We start from the raw sequence: 18,204 nt of genomic DNA on the forward strand, positions 1-18,204 counted from the left end.
AAGGTTTTGCAAGGATCTATGATGAAAAATTATCCATGCATGTTTTGTAAATAAAAAGCTATTAAAAAATTATTATTTTAAGACTGGCTTACTAGAAATGCAAGTATGTTTTTCACCTTTTTCAGTTTTAAACCTACTACAGATAAAGCACTATTCTAAACAGAGTACTGAATAGAGCCATTTGCCCAGTTGCTTAGAGTGAGGAAAAGTGAGGTTGATCAAGAGAGTAGATTAATTTTATTTTCATTTAATTCATGGGTGAATTAAATCATTCATTTTTATAACAGTAAAATTGCTTCTTGTTGTTTGACTTTCATTCTTGAAGATGACCATGACATCAGGAATGTGATGCCACTTTCCTCTCCAGAGTCATTCGGGTCAAACTACACTAAAATACTAACTGGAAGAGTGGAAATGAATGTTAACAAAAAGTTTAAATAAGATTTCCTTTTTGTCAGTGTGTATTTTAATTTATAGCCTTCAGGAAAACAACACTTGAAAAGAAAATGTTGTTAATGGGTTTCTTTGATAATTTATTTTAAGAAACATTACATTTGTAAGCACTTAAACAGCTGGTAAATTAAATTGTGGGGGGAAAGTGTTCTTTTAAATTATTTTGAGCACTCCTATAATCTTTTTTATCCATTATAATAATTTTGAAAAACAGACTTAAAGGGCCAATGTTAAAAAAAAAAATTAGTTAAGGTTTGCATTAAAAAGATATCTCTAGTTTTAAAGACTGGTGAATAGTTTCTGGGAGAGTACTTATTTGGTATTTTTATAAGTAGATGCACATGTAACAATACCGTAAAAAATTAAAAATGTACCAGCAGGAGGAATATAGAGAGGCCTGGAGAGACTTAAATCAACTGATGCTGAGTGAAATGAGCAGAACCAGAAGATCACTGTACACTTCAACAACAATACTGTATGGGGATGTATTCTGATGGAAGTGGAAATCTTCAACATAAAGAAGATCCAACTCACTTCCAGTTGATCAATGATGGACAGGGGTAGCTGCACCCAGAGAAGAAACACTGGGAGGGGAATGAAAATTGTTAGCACTAATATCTGTCTGCCCAGGTTGCATGTACCTTCGGATTCTAATGTTTATTGTGCAACAAGAAAATGATATTCGCACACATGTATTGTACCTAGACTATATTGTAACACATGTAAAATGTATGGTATTGCCTGTCGTCGGGGGGAGGGAATAGAGGGAGGGGGGTAATTTGGAAAAATGAATACAAGGGATAATATTATAAAATATATATATATATATATATAAAAAAAAAAAAAGTAATCATGTATATGTACTGTCAAAAATGTTTAAAAAAATAAATTAATTAAAAAAAAAAAAATTAAAAATGTTAGGCACAATGCTAATCCTGGTAAGGACGTGAACTTAACTTCTTGAACCTGTATCATATCGTCGAAGCACAAGATATAACAGGTTCTCCTAAGTTGGAAAAAACTTAAAACATAATCCCAGACATGAACTAAGGATTCCAAGAATCTAAAGATTAAACTTCTTCAAATTCAAAAAGACTCCTCACTAAATAGCCACCAGATATTAAATATTTTAAACACATATATCCTAAGGTTATCTACTATGTGCACATTATTGACATTAACAAAAACAATATTTCTTTTGAAGCACTTTAATATGGACTAAGATATTAGTTTTGTATACATCAATTCCAAATCAAAATGGGAAAGGAATAAGGACAAATGTATGTGTAAGAGAGACATTATTATTTTAAAAGTAGTACCATCACCCTACCTTCTCACTTAAAGGTGGTCGATTAATAGGGTTGATTCCTTTACGAACCCCATTTGCTTTCCGAGCTGCCAGACCAGTGATAACTCCATATGAACGTCTTTTTCCAGGACCCGTTCTTCCTCTTCGGCCCAAACCATTTTTACCAAAACCTAATGAGATGAAATGAAATGAAAGCAAAAAAAATGTCAATTATAGAAGAAAAAATATACAGGAGGCTGTATCCCATCTTCACCTAAGACTCAACTCAAAGACTACTTCCTCCATATAGCCTTCCCCAATTAACTCAGAGAGAAAGCATTATTTTATTTCCCTTTTCAAAATTTTTTAGCATGCAATGACTGGATCTCTCCGTTCCAACACATTATCATTGTTTTCTCACATGTAAGGTTTTATATTAAGATGAAATGTTAAAAAAAAAAAAAAAAAAAAGATAGTACCCACCCTCAAGGCCCTTATACTTTCTTTTGCCCCTGTAATTTCTTACTTTTCATTATACTTACTGATGTACATGTCATAACCATCCCAAGAGAATATTATATTCTTAAAAACTGAGGGCAGTATTATTTTTTGAGATATACCCTAGATATTTTGAATCCAGTAGGTGCTTATACATATTTTCGAATGTAGTATGTGCAAATCATAGAAGTTATTTCATTCTAATTCTGACTGAGCCACAGAGAATATCATTTCCAGGTCAAGGCTCACAAGCAAAATGACTGGTTATAGTGGCTACAAATAATGTTAAAAGAATGATTTTTGATTTTTTTTTTTTAAACTAGGTTTATTAGAAAGACACAGATAATTTACTACTGGTGGACCTATGAAATGATCCGGTTAATGGAGCAAAACTTGTCAAAAGTAAATTATGAATAGGCTTTGACCCAGCCACACCACTACTAGTATTATATCTCAAAGATATCAAAGATAAGAGGTGGAATGATATCCATCTCCCCAAAATGATAGCAGCATTTTTGTGCGAAAACAAAGGGGTCTAACCACTGATTGTCTAAATTATTACATATATTAATGTAATGTAATATTATTTTATAAGGAACAATAAAAAGGAGAGATCATGAGAAAACTGAGAAAATTTATACAAACTAATGCCAAACGAATAAGCAAAACCAGAAAAAAACAATTTATATATAGTAACACCATTGTAAAAGAAAGGAAATTTTGATTTTGTTTTTTTTGCTGAGGCAATTGGGGTTAAGTGACTTGCCCAGGGTCACACTGCAGGAAATGTTATATGTCTGAGGCCAAATTTGAACTCAGATCCCTCCTGACTTCAGGGCTGGTGCTCTATCCACTCTGCCACCTAAATGCCCCTGAAAGAAAGCAGTTTTGAAAGAATTAAAAGAATGATGATGAATTCAATAAACCACCATGACTCTAAAAGACTTATGATTTGTATCTCCATCTCTTGAGAAAAGTAATGGGCAAAAGATTTAGAATGCAACATGTATTTTCTAACACTCAATGTATGAATACGGTTTGCTTTTCCATATTATTTGTTACAAGGAAGGGACATTGAATTTCTTCTTTGTTATGGGGGAAGAACAGCAATGCTCAACACCCCCCCCCAAAAAAAAACACCTGAATAAATGATAAACCACTTATAAAACAGAGGGAAGGGGGCATGCAGAAATACACATAGGCATATGGGAGAACATTTGAATTATTTAGCTTGTTCTTTACTTTATAAAGTTACACATAATTTGATTCAGCTTTTTTTTTTTTCTTTGCTGAGGCATCACACAGGTAGGAGTGTTTAAGGACAGAGTTGAACTCAGGTCCTCCTGCTGACTTCAGGGCTGGTATTCTATCCACTGCGCCATCTAGCTACGCCTGATTCAGTTTCTTTTGCAATTCTCTTTTGCTGTTCCTATTTTATAAGAATAATCATGTTTGTGATGACTGCCAGACAGTTCTTAATTTAAAAAATAAAATAAGAAAAAAGGGAAAGAATTATGATTGGTTCCAAATCACTACTGATCAGAGAAATGCAAATTAAGACAACTCTGAGATACCACTACACACCTGTCAGATTGGCTAAGATGACAGGAAAAGATAATGATGAATATTGGAGGGGATGTGGGAAAACTGGGACATTGTTGGTGGAGCTGTGAAAGAATCCAACCATTCTGGAGAGCAATTTGGAACTATGCCCAAAAAGTTATCAAACTGTGTATACCCTTTGATCCAGCAGTGCTACTACTGGGCTTATATCCCAAAGAAATACTAAAGAGGGGAAAGGGACATATATGTGCCAAAATGTTTGTGGCAGCCCTTTTTGTAGTGGCTAGAAACTGGAAGATGAATGGTTGTCCATCAATTGGAGAATGGTTGGGTAAATTATGGTATATGAAGGATATGGAATATTATTGCTCTGTAAGAAATGACCAACAGGATGAATTCAGAAAGGTTTGGAGAGACTTACATGAACTGATGCTGAGTGAAATGAACAGAACCAGAAGATCGCTGTACACTTCAACAACAATGCTTTATGAAGATGTATTCTGATGGAAGTGGATATCTTCAACATAAAGAAGATCCAACTCACTTCCAGTTGATCAATGATGAACAGAAACAACTACACCCAGAGAAGGAACACTGGGAAATTAATGTAAATTATTAGCACTACTGTCTCTACCCAGGTTACTTATGCCTTCGGAATCTAATACTTAACGTGCAACAAGAAAATTGGATTTACACACATATATTGTATCTAGGTTATACTGTAACACATGTAAAATGTATGAGATTGCCTGTCATCTAGGGGAGGGAGGGGAAAATCTGGAAAAATGAATACAAGGAATAATGTTATAAAAAAATTACTCTTGTATATATACTGTCCAAAAAATGTATAATTATAAAATTAAAAAAACAAAACAAAACAATTAGCAACAATAACAACAACAAAAGAATTATGATTGGCCCAGAGATGAGATTAAGAGGAGGTATCAACAGAAATATTATATAGAAAATGGAATAGATTACTGCAATGATAAGTCTCTTGATTTTTTTCATTGTTATTTCTTCTTTACATTATTGTGGTTGTTAGATATTATGTTCTCTTAGTTTCCTCCCCTCTCCCAATCAGTTTGTATAAGTCTTCCTAAGATTTTAAAAATTATTTAAGTCATTGTTTCTCATAGGTGCAGAAACTTTCAGATATATACTTTAGCATATGCATAATGAATATAATTAACATATTTTTTCTTCTACTGCTTTTCACTTTTATGAGCTGGTTTCTAAAACTTAAGCTATCTTCTGTAAAAAGTTAAAAATTTGAAATCAACATTGTCCTTCATTATCATTTCTCACCTTGCCAAGGAAATCAATTATTTTTTATAGTACTAGGCTCATTTGGTCTGTTTTTGGAAAATTGATTTCTTTTTTTTTTTTTAATCACTTTTAGGCAATGAATATAATTTGAGTTGATGAGTATCCATCCATTTCCTTCTTTTTAAAAAATCCTCACCTTGATTAATAGATCAGGTTTGAGCAAATTGAGAAAAATCAAATTGATTTTTATTTATTTTATTCAGTAATTGATTTTATGTTGGCATTCTGTATAACTTGACTCGCCAATAAAGCAATAGTATATATTTAAATAAAGCAGCAATACTTAAGTGCTATAAAATTAGGCGTTGGAATTATGAATTCTAAGGATTTTTTTATCCAACTAATTGTACTTTGTTGTTATAAGTTAGGATAAGAAGAGAGAGGTAAGGAGTGGATAATATTTTTAAAACATGTTTTAAAAACCCCACAATTTTTCTTGAGGGGAGCACCTATCCCTCTTTGTACTTTTTTATTCATTCAATAAAAAGAGAACTTAAAAAACAAAAACATTTTAAGGAAGCTTGGATGCAATTAAAAGACAATAGTTAAGATTTTAAAAATGGAAAAGATTTGCAAAGATTTTTATAATAAATTCTTCTGATAATATTAACAAGATTTTGGTTAGTTGGCTTTTTTTTTTTTAACTGATTCATTCTTAATATACCAGCTATTTTCTATTTCTTCTTTCTTGACAATTGAGTTACCCATTAGATCATCAAGCTACTGAAAAACTCAAAGGTTCAATCTGCAAATTTCACTGTAGCATAAAAACAGGAAAAGCAAAGCCTACTAAAATCACCAAGTCTCTTTCAAGTCATATTGACTTGTTAGTCAATATATACAAAATAATTATAATACAAAAATTTTTTTCAAGTATATGAACATCATCTAAGAATGGCTAGAAGGAGGTAAGAGTATGATTTTCTTTTTAAAAGTAACAATTCAAACAAAACCTACATTTTTATAATTGTTCTACCAGTCTGAAAGGAATTTTCTGTTGCCCAGCAACCTTGGAAATAATGTGATCTCCTTAGTGACTTCTCAACTCTAGGTTCAGAGCTTAAACCTTAAGGAATAAATAAGGACACTCTGGGAACATTGTCACTTTAACTAAGCACCACATTAGAAATTTCTTTTGGTGATTTTAATTACTATTCATTCTAAAACACCAGAAAAAGTTAACTTATTTGTCATCCAACAAAGATATCTACACCAAAAGTATCAAATTCATATAGTAAGAGATTCTCTACTTTGCTAAACATTTTCCAATCACATTTTAAATCTGGTTTCAGCTTCATTAGAAGTTTTGCAGGCTTTGAGTTTGACACAGCTGACCAATAGGCTATGTGCAATGGTCAAAAATAATATGTTGACATAATGACCTATCTAAAAAAACTTTAGTGTTACCTAGTCACATGTCCCTAAATACACTAATTTACCCTTTTTCATTTTTATCATTTTCCCATGCATATTGTAACTACTTTTTACCCTTTAAGTTTTGCAGTTGCTTTACATAAAAAAAATAAAAAGGAACAAGCATTTATTAAAGCTTGTCTGTTGAGCACTGTGCTGCTGAGAACTTTAAAGTGCTCTCTCATTTAAAAGCAATAAAACTCAGGAAATCTTCCCTACTCAGAAGTGTAATATAGCAAAAAGTACCGAGCATTAAGAGTCAGAAGCTTGAGATTCTGTCCCAGCTATGACAATTACTAGTTATGTGCCGTCGATAATCACTTTTCTAGGCTAAAATTTCCTCATTTACAAAATGAAATGGTCTTGAAAATCCTTTCTGGCACTAAATTCTGTGATTTGGTTATCATTCTCTTCTCCCAATAAATTGAAAGGATGAACTCCAGTTAATTTCTGTACCCTTTAGAAAAGCTGTTTTCATTTTCTTTGCTGTACAGAAAAACTTTTAGAAAAGAAACTAATATAATAATTAACAATTTCAAAAAAAATTAAAAATCTGCATCACGTTTCCAAATACATCCTTCTTCCCAGAATCTACCAAATGGTCCAAGTTTTTTTCTAAAGAATGAAAAAAGAGGGGAAAAAAAAGTTCAGCAACATATCAACTAAGTTGGATAAATACCATGCTCCACACCACATTTGCAAAAAGAATTGTATTTTCTCACTTTTTGAGCCTGATGATTATAAAGTACTTGTGTGAATTTTTATTTTAACTACTTATTATATTATTTATTTTGTTAAATAAATTTATTTCGTTAAAACAAAGTTTTGGGTTTTTTGCTCTTTCCATATACATTATTATAAACACTATATATACTGTTTTCTTGGTATGATTTGACAAATTCTTTATGTTTATAGTTTCTTTCTTTCTTTGCTGAGGTAATTGTGGTTGTGACTTGCCCGCCCAGGATCACACAAGTGGAAAGTGTTACATATCTGAGGCCAGATCTGAACTCAGGTCCTCCTGATTTCAGGGCTGGTGCTCTATCCACTGCCACCTAGCTGTCCCTGTTCATAGTTTCTTATGGAACAATACCATGTTTATGACTTAAAAGTTTATTTGACCATTTCTCTATCAGTTAACCTCCCTCAACTTTTATTTGTGGTGCTATATTTTTGTGCAAGTAGGGCCTGTCATTATCTTGGAGCATATTAGTAGTGGCAACTGAGTTAAAAGGCAAAGTACATCTCAACAACTTTTTAAAGGTTAAAGGAATTCAGATTTTAGAATTTGTAAAAAAAAAAAAAAAAAAAATCAGTTTCTTTTCAAGACTTACCAGTCTGCTGCTGTAGTCCCCATCTGGCTACTCTCATCCTGAATTGCCGGGCACCAGTATGTTTAAGTCGTCTATTTAATTTTGGAAAATTCTGCTTTCTTTCTTCCTTCTTGTTCAATTTGATGATATCATCTGTGTGTGAGGAAGTACAGAAATCATATAAGTTTTAATTTATTGGCTAATTACTTTAAGATCATTAGCTGGGTCTTAAATAAAACTATTTTGAGATGAAAATTTGAAGAGACAGTAAGGGAAGAGAAAAAGAAGATGGAAAAATGCTTCTATTTCACTGCTTTCTTATAGTTCAAAAAAAGGTTTTGGTAGGCAAAGGATACTGAAATCAATGACAAAGATTTTCTGATCATCTGTATTCCTATTATACATAGTATATCTCTTTCATATATTCACCTTACACTAGAGCTAGTGACTAAACAGTCATCTTTCAAAAACTGCTCTTTCTTATCTCTAACTATTCTCCTTAGGCAACTAGATGGTGCAGTGGATGGAGCAAATTCACTCTCAAACAATTAATCTGTTTTTATGATTACCTTAACTGGAAATTGGAAATCAATAATAGTGTTTACCTCCTGGATTGGTTTTAAGGATTAAATGAGATATTTGCAAACACTTAGACAGGGCCTAATGTAAAATAGGCTTTCTGCCTTGTTAAGTAAGATTAACACTTTTTTAATAGAACCTTAAGCTGCTAATATGGTTCTTTTTTATGAATATGGATATTAAATAATTTAATGAAATCTTTATTGGCAAAATCCAAGTGAAGTATATTGTTCTTAATTCCAAACATTCACAAAGGTTAGAAATGACTATCTTACAAATTTCATCATCCATATTGTCTTGCAAACTACCTACAACTTAAATTGGTTGCCTACCCAAATTTCACAATTTAGACTTAAATTATCAAATTGTGCTTGAAGAGTAAAATATACAATTTAAGTGTAAAAAAACACACTCCATGTTCATAACAATCTTAAGCCTACTCTTAAAAAGCCATTTCCAACTGGCCCTTGCATGGAAAATCATAACTAGTTCTTCTAATAGCAGCACAATGCTCTAATTAATCCACTTGGTGGACTAAAAAAAACTTCAAACTACAGCTGTGGAAGATTGTTACCAGTAACTATAAATAAGATCTCCACAACTTTCCCACATTTTCCAGTGAGAAATTACTAACTTCAACATAGCAAATCAAGAACAAAAACAAAAATTTAATTCTCTCTATAATAATATACAATCCCACTACCTTTGGAGCTCATTCCAATTTGGGGACAGTTCTATTAAGAAGTTTGTATCAGAAATAATTGTGCCTCCCTTTTGTAATTTGCACATAGTGTTCTAGGGCTCTCTTGGGCCCAGAAAAAATATAATTCCTCTTCTTAGCATAAAGCAGTTTATGTTCTTCTGTTTTCTTTCGAAGCTAAACATCTATAGCTATTGCACAGGATCCTATTAAATCATTGGAATCTCAAAGCCCTCCCAGATACTCTTGTTTTTTTCTGTTTTCTTCCCTAAGTTCTTCTAAAAATTGAAGGGAGAAATATTCCATATAAGTGTCCAAGGACAGAATATTGATTCTCATCAAACTTCCAGCAAAATCCCCACATATTTTCCAAATAAATTGTTATTATCTAACCTCTTCTTATATACTTACAAAAGCTGATTTTTTTCAACCCAAGTATAAAACTTTACACATACCTATAAGGGATAATAATTAGATTGGAGAATCCACTTAGTTTTGCCTCATCTATGTCTAGGGTAAAAAATGTCATACTCTGCCTCCTTTCTCACCTATCCTTAATTACTGAATGGGTGCTGCCTCAAACAAACTCAGACTTGGTAAAGACCAAACAAAATCTCCCACTGCATCCACAGACATCTCTGGTCGTCATCTGTATCTTGCCACTGGACCCAGATGGCTCTGGAGGAGAAAGTGAGGCTGGTGACTTTTACACAGCCCTCCTTAGTTAAATCCAATTCACTTGTAAGTCATAGCATCACCTTCTTGATGTCATCATCTTCTTGTAAAACAAAGGATAAACAACAGCCTCATCTGTAAATTTAACTTTGTTGCTATTATTCAGTTATGCCCCACTCTTTGTGATTCCATGGACCATACTGTTAAGTGACTTGTCCAAGACCACAGAGAAATGTCGACCAGATTTGAACTCAATTTTTCCTGATTCCAGGCCCAGTTTTCTATCCACAAAGCTATTTGGCTGCCTCCATGAATGGGATTAGCAAATTATTATTAATGCCTTTTTCTCTATAGCACCATAATTTTTTGAAACATCCAATAAAAGAAACTCACAGAAACATAAGAGGACTCAGATGATATGTATTCTCTTAGTTAATACATTCTCAATAAAATATAGAAAAAGATAACTTTTAAAATTATCACAAGGGCATATCTAGTAAGAATAACTTTTAATCTTAACATAAAATTTATCTAGCCTACATTTCACTACATTGTGTCTAGAATGAAAGCCACTGTTAATCAAATCACTTTGTTAAAAACTAGGCATACTATTCAATCAAAAAAAAAAAAAAGTCAGAGACTTCTTTCCGTCATATACTCACTTTGGGTAATCACTTAAACAGAACCTCAACTTTCTCTGATATAAAAGGTAACAATAATTCCTCTCAGAATTATTAAGAAATAAATCCATAAAAAGCTAAAAGTCTGAGTAAGTTAGGAGATTACCAAATAATTTCACCAAGAGTAATTTTCAATTTAATCAGGGACCATTAATTTTTCATCTGGGTAGGTTTTGAAGTCTGGATGATTTCATCAAGGATGTTTTAGGAGATTATTGATTTAGTAAGGGTTAGCCTAAATAGCCTCAGATCTTTTCCAACTCAGTTACAGGATTCCAATTCATTAGGATTGTTAAGTAAACTACCACCACTAAATGGAAGCACTGGTTTTTCTTCACAAGATACTACTAATTCTTACTCAGTAAGTCTGTCATCAGTTTGGACTCCATAATACTAAATTTAATCAATGACCAAAATTCTTATAAAGGGAGTAACTTTACTCATCAAATTGGTGTTGGGTTACAGCAATTCTATTATTTTCAGCACAAGGATCAATAATAAGATACAGAATAATCTACAATATCTACAGATAATAATCTACAATAAACTACAGATCAATAATAAGATACAGAACAAAATGATAAATTTTAAAATTCTGACCACTGTTTATCCATCAACTAAGTTCCCAAACTAACTCAATTCTACAACATAAAAAAGGATTTTTTTTTTAATAGCAAAGCAATTGGGTTTAAGTGACTTGCCAAGGGTCATACAGCTAGCTAGTGTTAAATATTTTCGGCCTGACTCCTGACCTCAGGTTCCATGTTCTATTCACTGAGCCATCTAGCTGTACCAAGGAATTTACTTTCTGGATACAAAGTTAAAAAAAAATTTAGAGTGAAAAATAAATTTTACCAATAAAAACCTTTATCAATACCAATAAAATCTTTTCTAAAAATAATTCTATACAACGAACACTTTATAGTGTTCATTCATGATATAGTCTGCAAGAAAAATGAGAAGGCAAGACTGAGCTATAGCTACAGCTTAGCTTCACAATGCTGGACTAAACAGTAATTACTTTTCAATTTTTCCCTAATTACTTATGAAATAACACAAAAGCATTCAAGAAGTAAAAGGGATGGTTGTTAAAAAAAAAAAAAAAAAAGTGTTTACTTTTGAAGTCAGGAGGACCTGAGTTCAAATGTGACCTCAGACACTTAAGACTTCCTAGCTGGGTGACCCTGGGCAAGTCACTTAACCCCAACTGCCTCAGCAAAATAATAATAATAATAAATAAAATAAAATTTAAATAATCAGAAAAAATATAACTATTGTGGGAAATTCATTGTGTTATTGGACTTGGAACAATTATAAAAATATTGTCCTTAAGCCTGTATGTAAGCTTGACAAATATAGGTTGTTTTTAAAATTCAATTTGATTTCAATAAATGTTTTCAATATAACAAAAACTGTAGAACTATTCTTAAAACCATCCTGAATCTAAATCTAAATCTGAATCTAAAGAATTAGCTTACCAAGGCACCTCTAAGGATTCTACAGAACAAATTACATATAAAGATTTACAAATAGCTTTCTTCACAACTGCCACTGTGAAGCATAGTACACATGAAAAGCAGTGACAGTATATGCCAAAAGCAGTGTATTGCAAAGAGCCTACTGTGTGAGAGAACCTAGATTCAAATCCCTGCCAAACATAAAATTCTCTTATACTCTGAAGTGAGTAGTTTCAGAGGAAAAACCTTTTTCGAATCCCCCTTAGTACTACTGCCTTCCCCCAATTTGGAAATCATTTACAATTTATCTTCTGCATAAACATTCATTGTACACATTTATTTTCACTTGGTTTCTTGTCATAGACTTGGGATTCCAAGAGAACAAATTATGTCTTGTTTTTTTGCTCTTATTTTTATTCCCTTAGATAGGGACTGGTACATTTGTTGGCTGACCGCAAAATAAAGATAATGGGATCATGGACTTATAGCTAGATGAATGAATGTAAGAATCAAATTAAGCATATATTAAGCACCTATTATATGCCAAGCTTTGTGCTAAGCAATGGTGGATACAAAAGCTCCCCCTCCAAAAAAAAAAAAAAAAAAAAAGTCCCTCTTGTAAAGAAACTCTGGCTAATCAGGAACACAACACCAGAACAACCATATAAAAACAATACCTTTACAGGACAAATTAGAAATAACCAACAAAGGGAAGGCACAAGCATTAAGGGGGATAGGAAGACTTCTTGTATAAGTTGAGATTTTTTGAATTTGAGGAAACTAAGGCTGAGATTTTAAATGCCTTTCCTGAAAGTCAAAGTACTTCTGTAGAGTCGAAGCACTACATTCCCTTCACAAGATAACTATTTCTTCTCTAGCAATAGTATGAATTCTCAGTCTTCAATTTAGACTTAAAAAAGAATTTAGTTGGGGACAACTATGTGGTGCAGTGGATAGAGCACCAGCCCCTTAGTCAGGAAGAACTGAGCTCGAATCTGACCTGAGACACTTAACATTTCCTAGCTGTGTGACCCTGGGCAAGTCATTTAACTCCAAATGATCCAGCCAAAAAATAATAATAATCTAGTTGGCTCAAATGATCAAAACTTTAAAAAACAGGATTAGCTTTACTAATCGAATTATTTTTGAGCTACAGTAATTCCATTACCTCAACATATGGATAAAAAAATTATACATGTTAATATATTCATTAAAAAAATAATAATAAAGATTCCAACTCGTGTTTTTCTGTACTTCACAAGTACAAATACTCTTTGCATTAGCCTCCCCTAGTAATGCAAGCATACCTTTCCACCCCCACCCCCGAAACCCAGAGCCCCGGACCAACTACCAACCCAGCACCCACACAACTGGGTCTCTGTAACGACTCTCCAATTCAACACAACCAAGTTTTAGGTATCCCGCCTCCGTTTGGGGTCTGATAATTCTCAGTGTACCAGATCCCACCCCCGCCACCTCCAGCTCAGGGTGGGGGTTGGGGGGCAGAACAGCAATAACTCCATCCGGACTTGTGGAGTCAAAACGCCGACTAGGAGAAAGGCTCCTCTGAGGCAAGGGCTCCTGCTCCACTCGGACCCACAGCTCCTAGGGACCCCTTCAACTGCCCCCCTCGACCCGCAACTGTCCCTTGTTTAGATAAAAACCACCAGGTGACCCCACAAAACAAAGTGGGCGAGGGAGAAAAGGGGCGGAGGGTGGAGGGGGGGAAGCTTCCCTGGAAGCTGGGGGAGGTTCACCCTGGGGGTGGCCCCTCCCCTTCCCTCCAAAGCCTCAGGTTCGGCTGCTTTTCCAGCGTCTTCTACTCACTCCCCACCCCCCACCCCCGCACCTCTCCAGCGGGACAAGTCCGCACGCCTTCGACCCACACTTGGTATCATCCCCTGGCCCGACCCGTCTCCCCCACTTTAACCTTGCATTTGGTCCGACCCGTCGGCTCTACACAAACCCGGTACTTGGTTCGACCCGGCAATCCAACCGCCCCTTCCCCCATAAACTGGGGCACTTGGTTCCACCCAGTCAATACCCGCTTCCCCCTCGGCCCCGCGATTTGGTCCGGCCCGACCCCTCACCCAGAGACATATCAATCTTATCGAGGTTTTCGTGGCTGCTGGTCTTCAACGGCGGCGGAGTGGCCACTGCGGCCGCCATCCCGACGCCAAACCCGTTCATCGCTCTGAAGTGTCTTCACAGGAACTTGCCACTGGGGAAGGCCTGCGTCTCGATCCGGCCACCTCCCACAGACTGAAACAAGTAAAGCAGAAGAAGCGCGCAAGCGCGGTGGCGTCCTTACCCTCCCACCCGGCGTAGGGGAGTGGTGGTGGGGCGGGGTGGCGGGGTGGGAGGAGTCGTAAGAGAGGAAACCATCGAGAAGAAATCAGGGCAAGAGAGGCTCCGTTTCCGGGTTTTTTTTTCTGGCGCTCCCCACTGGCCAGTAGGAAAAATAGCAAGCGCTTCTGCTGCTGATAATATCCCAAAAGTCATATGGAGGTCGTTCCTCAGCTCGTAGGAGTTGACGTCTGATCTCCCCAACGGGGGAAGGCCGCGTCTTCCCACCTAGAACTGCATGCACTATTGGTGTAATGTTGCTTTCATTTCCTTTTAGTACCTCCAGCTGCAGCAAGACCTCCCTAGTCAATGGCATCTGCAACCAGACGCCTGCACCTCTGCATTGCATTGCAGCCGCTTCTAGGTGCCGAGCTAGACCACGGTGGGACTCGGGTTAAGCTAGTTCAAAGGATTGAGAGAAAGACCTCTGACCAGCACACCTCTCCCCTCCTCTCTCTCCTTGCAGGGTTGTTTCCCTGCAACTATTCAGCGTCTACCACCTGTGTTGTAGTGACAGCTTCGAATTTCTGGACCACCCTACATCTGACCATTTCGTAGCATGTCGCACAGCAATAGTGACTGTCTTAATGACTTTATTGTCTCTTGGGAGAAAGGTAAGCAAATTCAAATGTTTTAGTTTCAGTTTTCCTCTAATTAGCCTTGGGATATGAATTTCAAGCGTTTCCCTTTTCCTTCTAGGGACCCCATAATTAAAATAATGATGATGTGATTATCAATGAGGATAATAAATTGATGGAATTCTTATAACATTTTGCAAAATAGCATCTTAAATGATAGCTCTTATGTGCTCAAATTTCTTCCCAATTCTAAATGTAGTTGTTACAATTCCAGAGGATTGCTGATGGAACATGTCTCACACATCCTGATAAAAAGGCAAAGGCACAAGACTGAATGCAAAATGAGAGCTTTTTTTTTTTTTTTGACAGTGGCCAGTGTAGAAATGTGTTTTGTTTGATTATACATGCTTATAACAGATTTTTTTTAAATTTTTCTCAAGAGTGTGAGAGAGAGAAGGCAGATTTTAGCTGATTAAAACATATATATATGCATATGCACGCACATAAATATTCATATACACACAGATATGTATGTATGTAAAATTCAAGCAAACCAAATTGCAGTTGGAGTCAAAAAAGAAAATCACAATCTCAAACATTTGTACCTGAGGTAAAAGGGGGGAGGAGGGAAACTGGCATTTTGTTCATACAGAAATCTCCCATTGTCCACACCTACAATAGATTGTTTTTGCAATAACTGGTACATCTACTTATGAAATACATAGATATCTGAAAATCCCAGTAGTGTCAAATGAAGATGGCTAGATTTGGTAGCACCAGAATATCAACAGGGCACGTGTTAGCTATGCCTGTGCTTTTTTCTTTATTCTCAGTGGTGCACTATTGCTGGGAATTTTGTTTGAAAAAAAATAATAACGTTTCCTACAGTGTCAGCTCCCTTTTGGCTTAAGGAACTAACTACTTATGAATAAAGTAATAAATCTGGAGTGCAATTAATTATAGCTCATCATCATTACTGTTGTCTTATGATAGTTGTAGCATAGGAAAATTTGGTAGGGGGAGGTGTAGTGTTCTTCTCTAAAGTGTAATGTTCTCTGGGTGCAGGTTCCTAGGGCAGCTTCTGGGAGCAGCCTTAGTTTCAGTTCAGTGTAATCACAAGTGCAGCCAGGTATTAAAAGTCCAAATCCTTTATTGTCTCTTCCAAAATCTTATCTCCTTCACTTGGGGCTCAGCTAGTTTTCTGGAGGCCTTTCAAATCTTGCCAGCTTCAGCCTCCAACCAGCAAACATGTGGAAAATGGAATGAATCTGTCTTCGCCTCCAAGAGTGGGTTTGTGGGTCTGGCCCTGAGAGCTTCTTGCTTATATGCTTGCTGTACACTGAGTATATACATCAATCATTACATCACTAGGAAACCATTAATTGTTGTAGAATTAAATCAATGCTAAACTAGATTTAGCCATTGTCTCCTCAATTCCACTTAGTACCTTCTTTCAAGTTCTGGCCCATAACATCTCCTTGTAGGATCAGATCAGTCACACTGAACCATGCTAAATTAGATAACTTGTTTCTGTTCATTTCAGTGACTTAGCACCTAGTAAGAATCATAACAGGGAGGAGTCTAAAGTGGTGCTCAAGGTATGTATAATTGATTCACACAAATCCAACTCACAAGAAACCAATTCATAAAAATCAGAATGACATTTTATAAATTTATAAGGAAAAATATAATTGCCAAGAGAATTAGATGCTTACTGATTTCAGTAAATTAGAGCATCATTATTTTTTCTCATTAGAAAAGCCAAAAGAAAAAAAGAAAATTACTTTGTGAAAGAATGCTTGTTGTGATTTACATTTGTGTGATACATTAAGGTTCACAAAAATTTTTTCACTAGATAGATCCAAAGAGAGTTACAGGAATTTAAGGATATGTTCAGTCCATAATAGCTTAATATATCTTACCTGTATGGTGATATGCCTGATAAACCAATAGAAAATTCTTGTTGATCAAGTAATCATTCTTATCTAAACAATGTAGATTGACAAATTCTTTGTAGATCCTCATGCAGAACAGAGGTCCCATGTCTGTTATGTCGATATTACTTTAGATTATTATGTTTGATTACATTTTAATCTCTTTCCAAGTTCTTTTTGAAAGAAATTTTGATCTCATCATTCAACAAAAAAATATTATTTAATAAGAACCTACTGTATGCCAGGCACTGTGCTAAGCATTAGATACTAAAACAAAAACAGTGAAGAAATCCCTATCCTCAAGGAATTTATATTCTGCCAGACAAGATAATTACTAAATGATAGAAGAATATGTATGATTATCTCTTCTATACAATGAACAGCATTTGGGGATGGAAAGGATAGAAGGCAACCCAGATATAAGAATGAATTAGTTCTTTTTTTGTTTGGTTGGTTTTTGTTTTGTTTTCTTTTTTCTTATGGTAGAAAAATCTTTGCCATGGAAAATTATGACACACTAAATAAGCATTTCAGTTGGCAAAACCTTGGGAGACACATTTATGCAATTTCCACAAGAACTGCTAGTTTCATGAAGTTCTTTGTACATTAAAGGCATGTCATGTTTTGAAGATAATGTGAAGATAATTCACAGGATAGGCAAGTTTTTTTAGTTTTGTGACTATTATACTTAACCATCCAACATATGTAGGGTTAAGTAAAATTCATGTCAAACAGAATTAGTTATAAATTTTCTTTAATTTGAGGTAATATCCCAAATTCCAGAATACATCTTTGATAAACAAGAGCATTAAAAAAAAAAAGTGGGAAAAGAATAAAAACATCTTTATTGTTTTTATTGTTCAGATATGTCCAACTTTTTGTGATGCTAGTTTGGATTTTCTTGGCAAAGATATATTGGGGTGGTTTGCCCTTTCCTTTCCCAGCTCATTTTACAGAGGAGCAAGCAGGGTTAAGTGACTTGCCCAAGGTCACACAGCTAGGAAGTGTCTGAGACCAGATTTACACTCAGGAAGAGGAGTTTCCCTCATACACTGAGCCATCTAGCCATCTGAAGATTTTGAGAACTAGGATAGAAAGGTAGATTAGAAATAGATCATAGCAAGCAGCTAAATGGCACAGAGTATCAGCCCTGAAATCAGGAGGAACTGATTTCAAATTTGCTCTCAGACACTTAACACTTCCTAGCTGTGTAACCGTAGGCAAGTCACTTGACCCCAACTGCCTCAGCAAAAAAAAATTTTCAAAAAGAGTACACACCCACAATAACAACAATGTCAATGGAAAGAATAGCTGCAGCCAATCAATAAACATTGATTAATTATCTGCACTTAGCTAAACAATTGAAAGTAAAGGTTGCACAGTTATCAAGAACAAGCA

At 35.0% G+C, this 18,204-nt stretch overlaps 2 protein-coding genes across 3 annotated transcripts in view; one reads left to right on the top strand and one right to left on the bottom strand.

Moving 5' to 3' along the window:
- FYTTD1 (forty-two-three domain containing 1) overlaps window positions 1-14,249 on the bottom strand; it is a 29,587-nt gene extending 15,338 nt beyond the window's left edge. The window contains exons 1-3 of one of the 2 annotated variants that reach the window (XM_074301498.1): window positions 14,039-14,249; window positions 7,879-8,010; window positions 1,784-1,932 (exon numbers count right to left, since the gene is read on the bottom strand). In XM_074301498.1, coding sequence (XP_074157599.1) covers window positions 1,784-1,932; window positions 7,879-8,010; window positions 14,039-14,138 — 381 coding nt within the window. In that variant the 5' untranslated portion in view covers window positions 14,139-14,249. The remainder of the gene's footprint in view (window positions 1-1,783; window positions 1,933-7,878; window positions 8,011-14,038) is intronic. The other variant, XM_074301496.1, reaches the window with a different exon arrangement.
- Window positions 14,250-14,707: 458 nt separating this feature from the next.
- The window catches only part of RUBCN (rubicon autophagy regulator), a 76,790-nt gene continuing 73,293 nt past the window's right edge, over window positions 14,708-18,204 (top strand). The window contains exon 1 of the mRNA XM_074301504.1: window positions 14,708-14,908. The gene's annotated coding sequence lies outside the window, so the exon portion shown is untranslated. The remainder of the gene's footprint in view (window positions 14,909-18,204) is intronic.

This window comes from Sminthopsis crassicaudata, chromosome 3 (assembly GCF_048593235.1).
Source record: "Sminthopsis crassicaudata isolate SCR6 chromosome 3, ASM4859323v1, whole genome shotgun sequence".
NCBI lineage: Eukaryota > Metazoa > Chordata > Mammalia > Dasyuromorphia > Dasyuridae > Sminthopsis > Sminthopsis crassicaudata.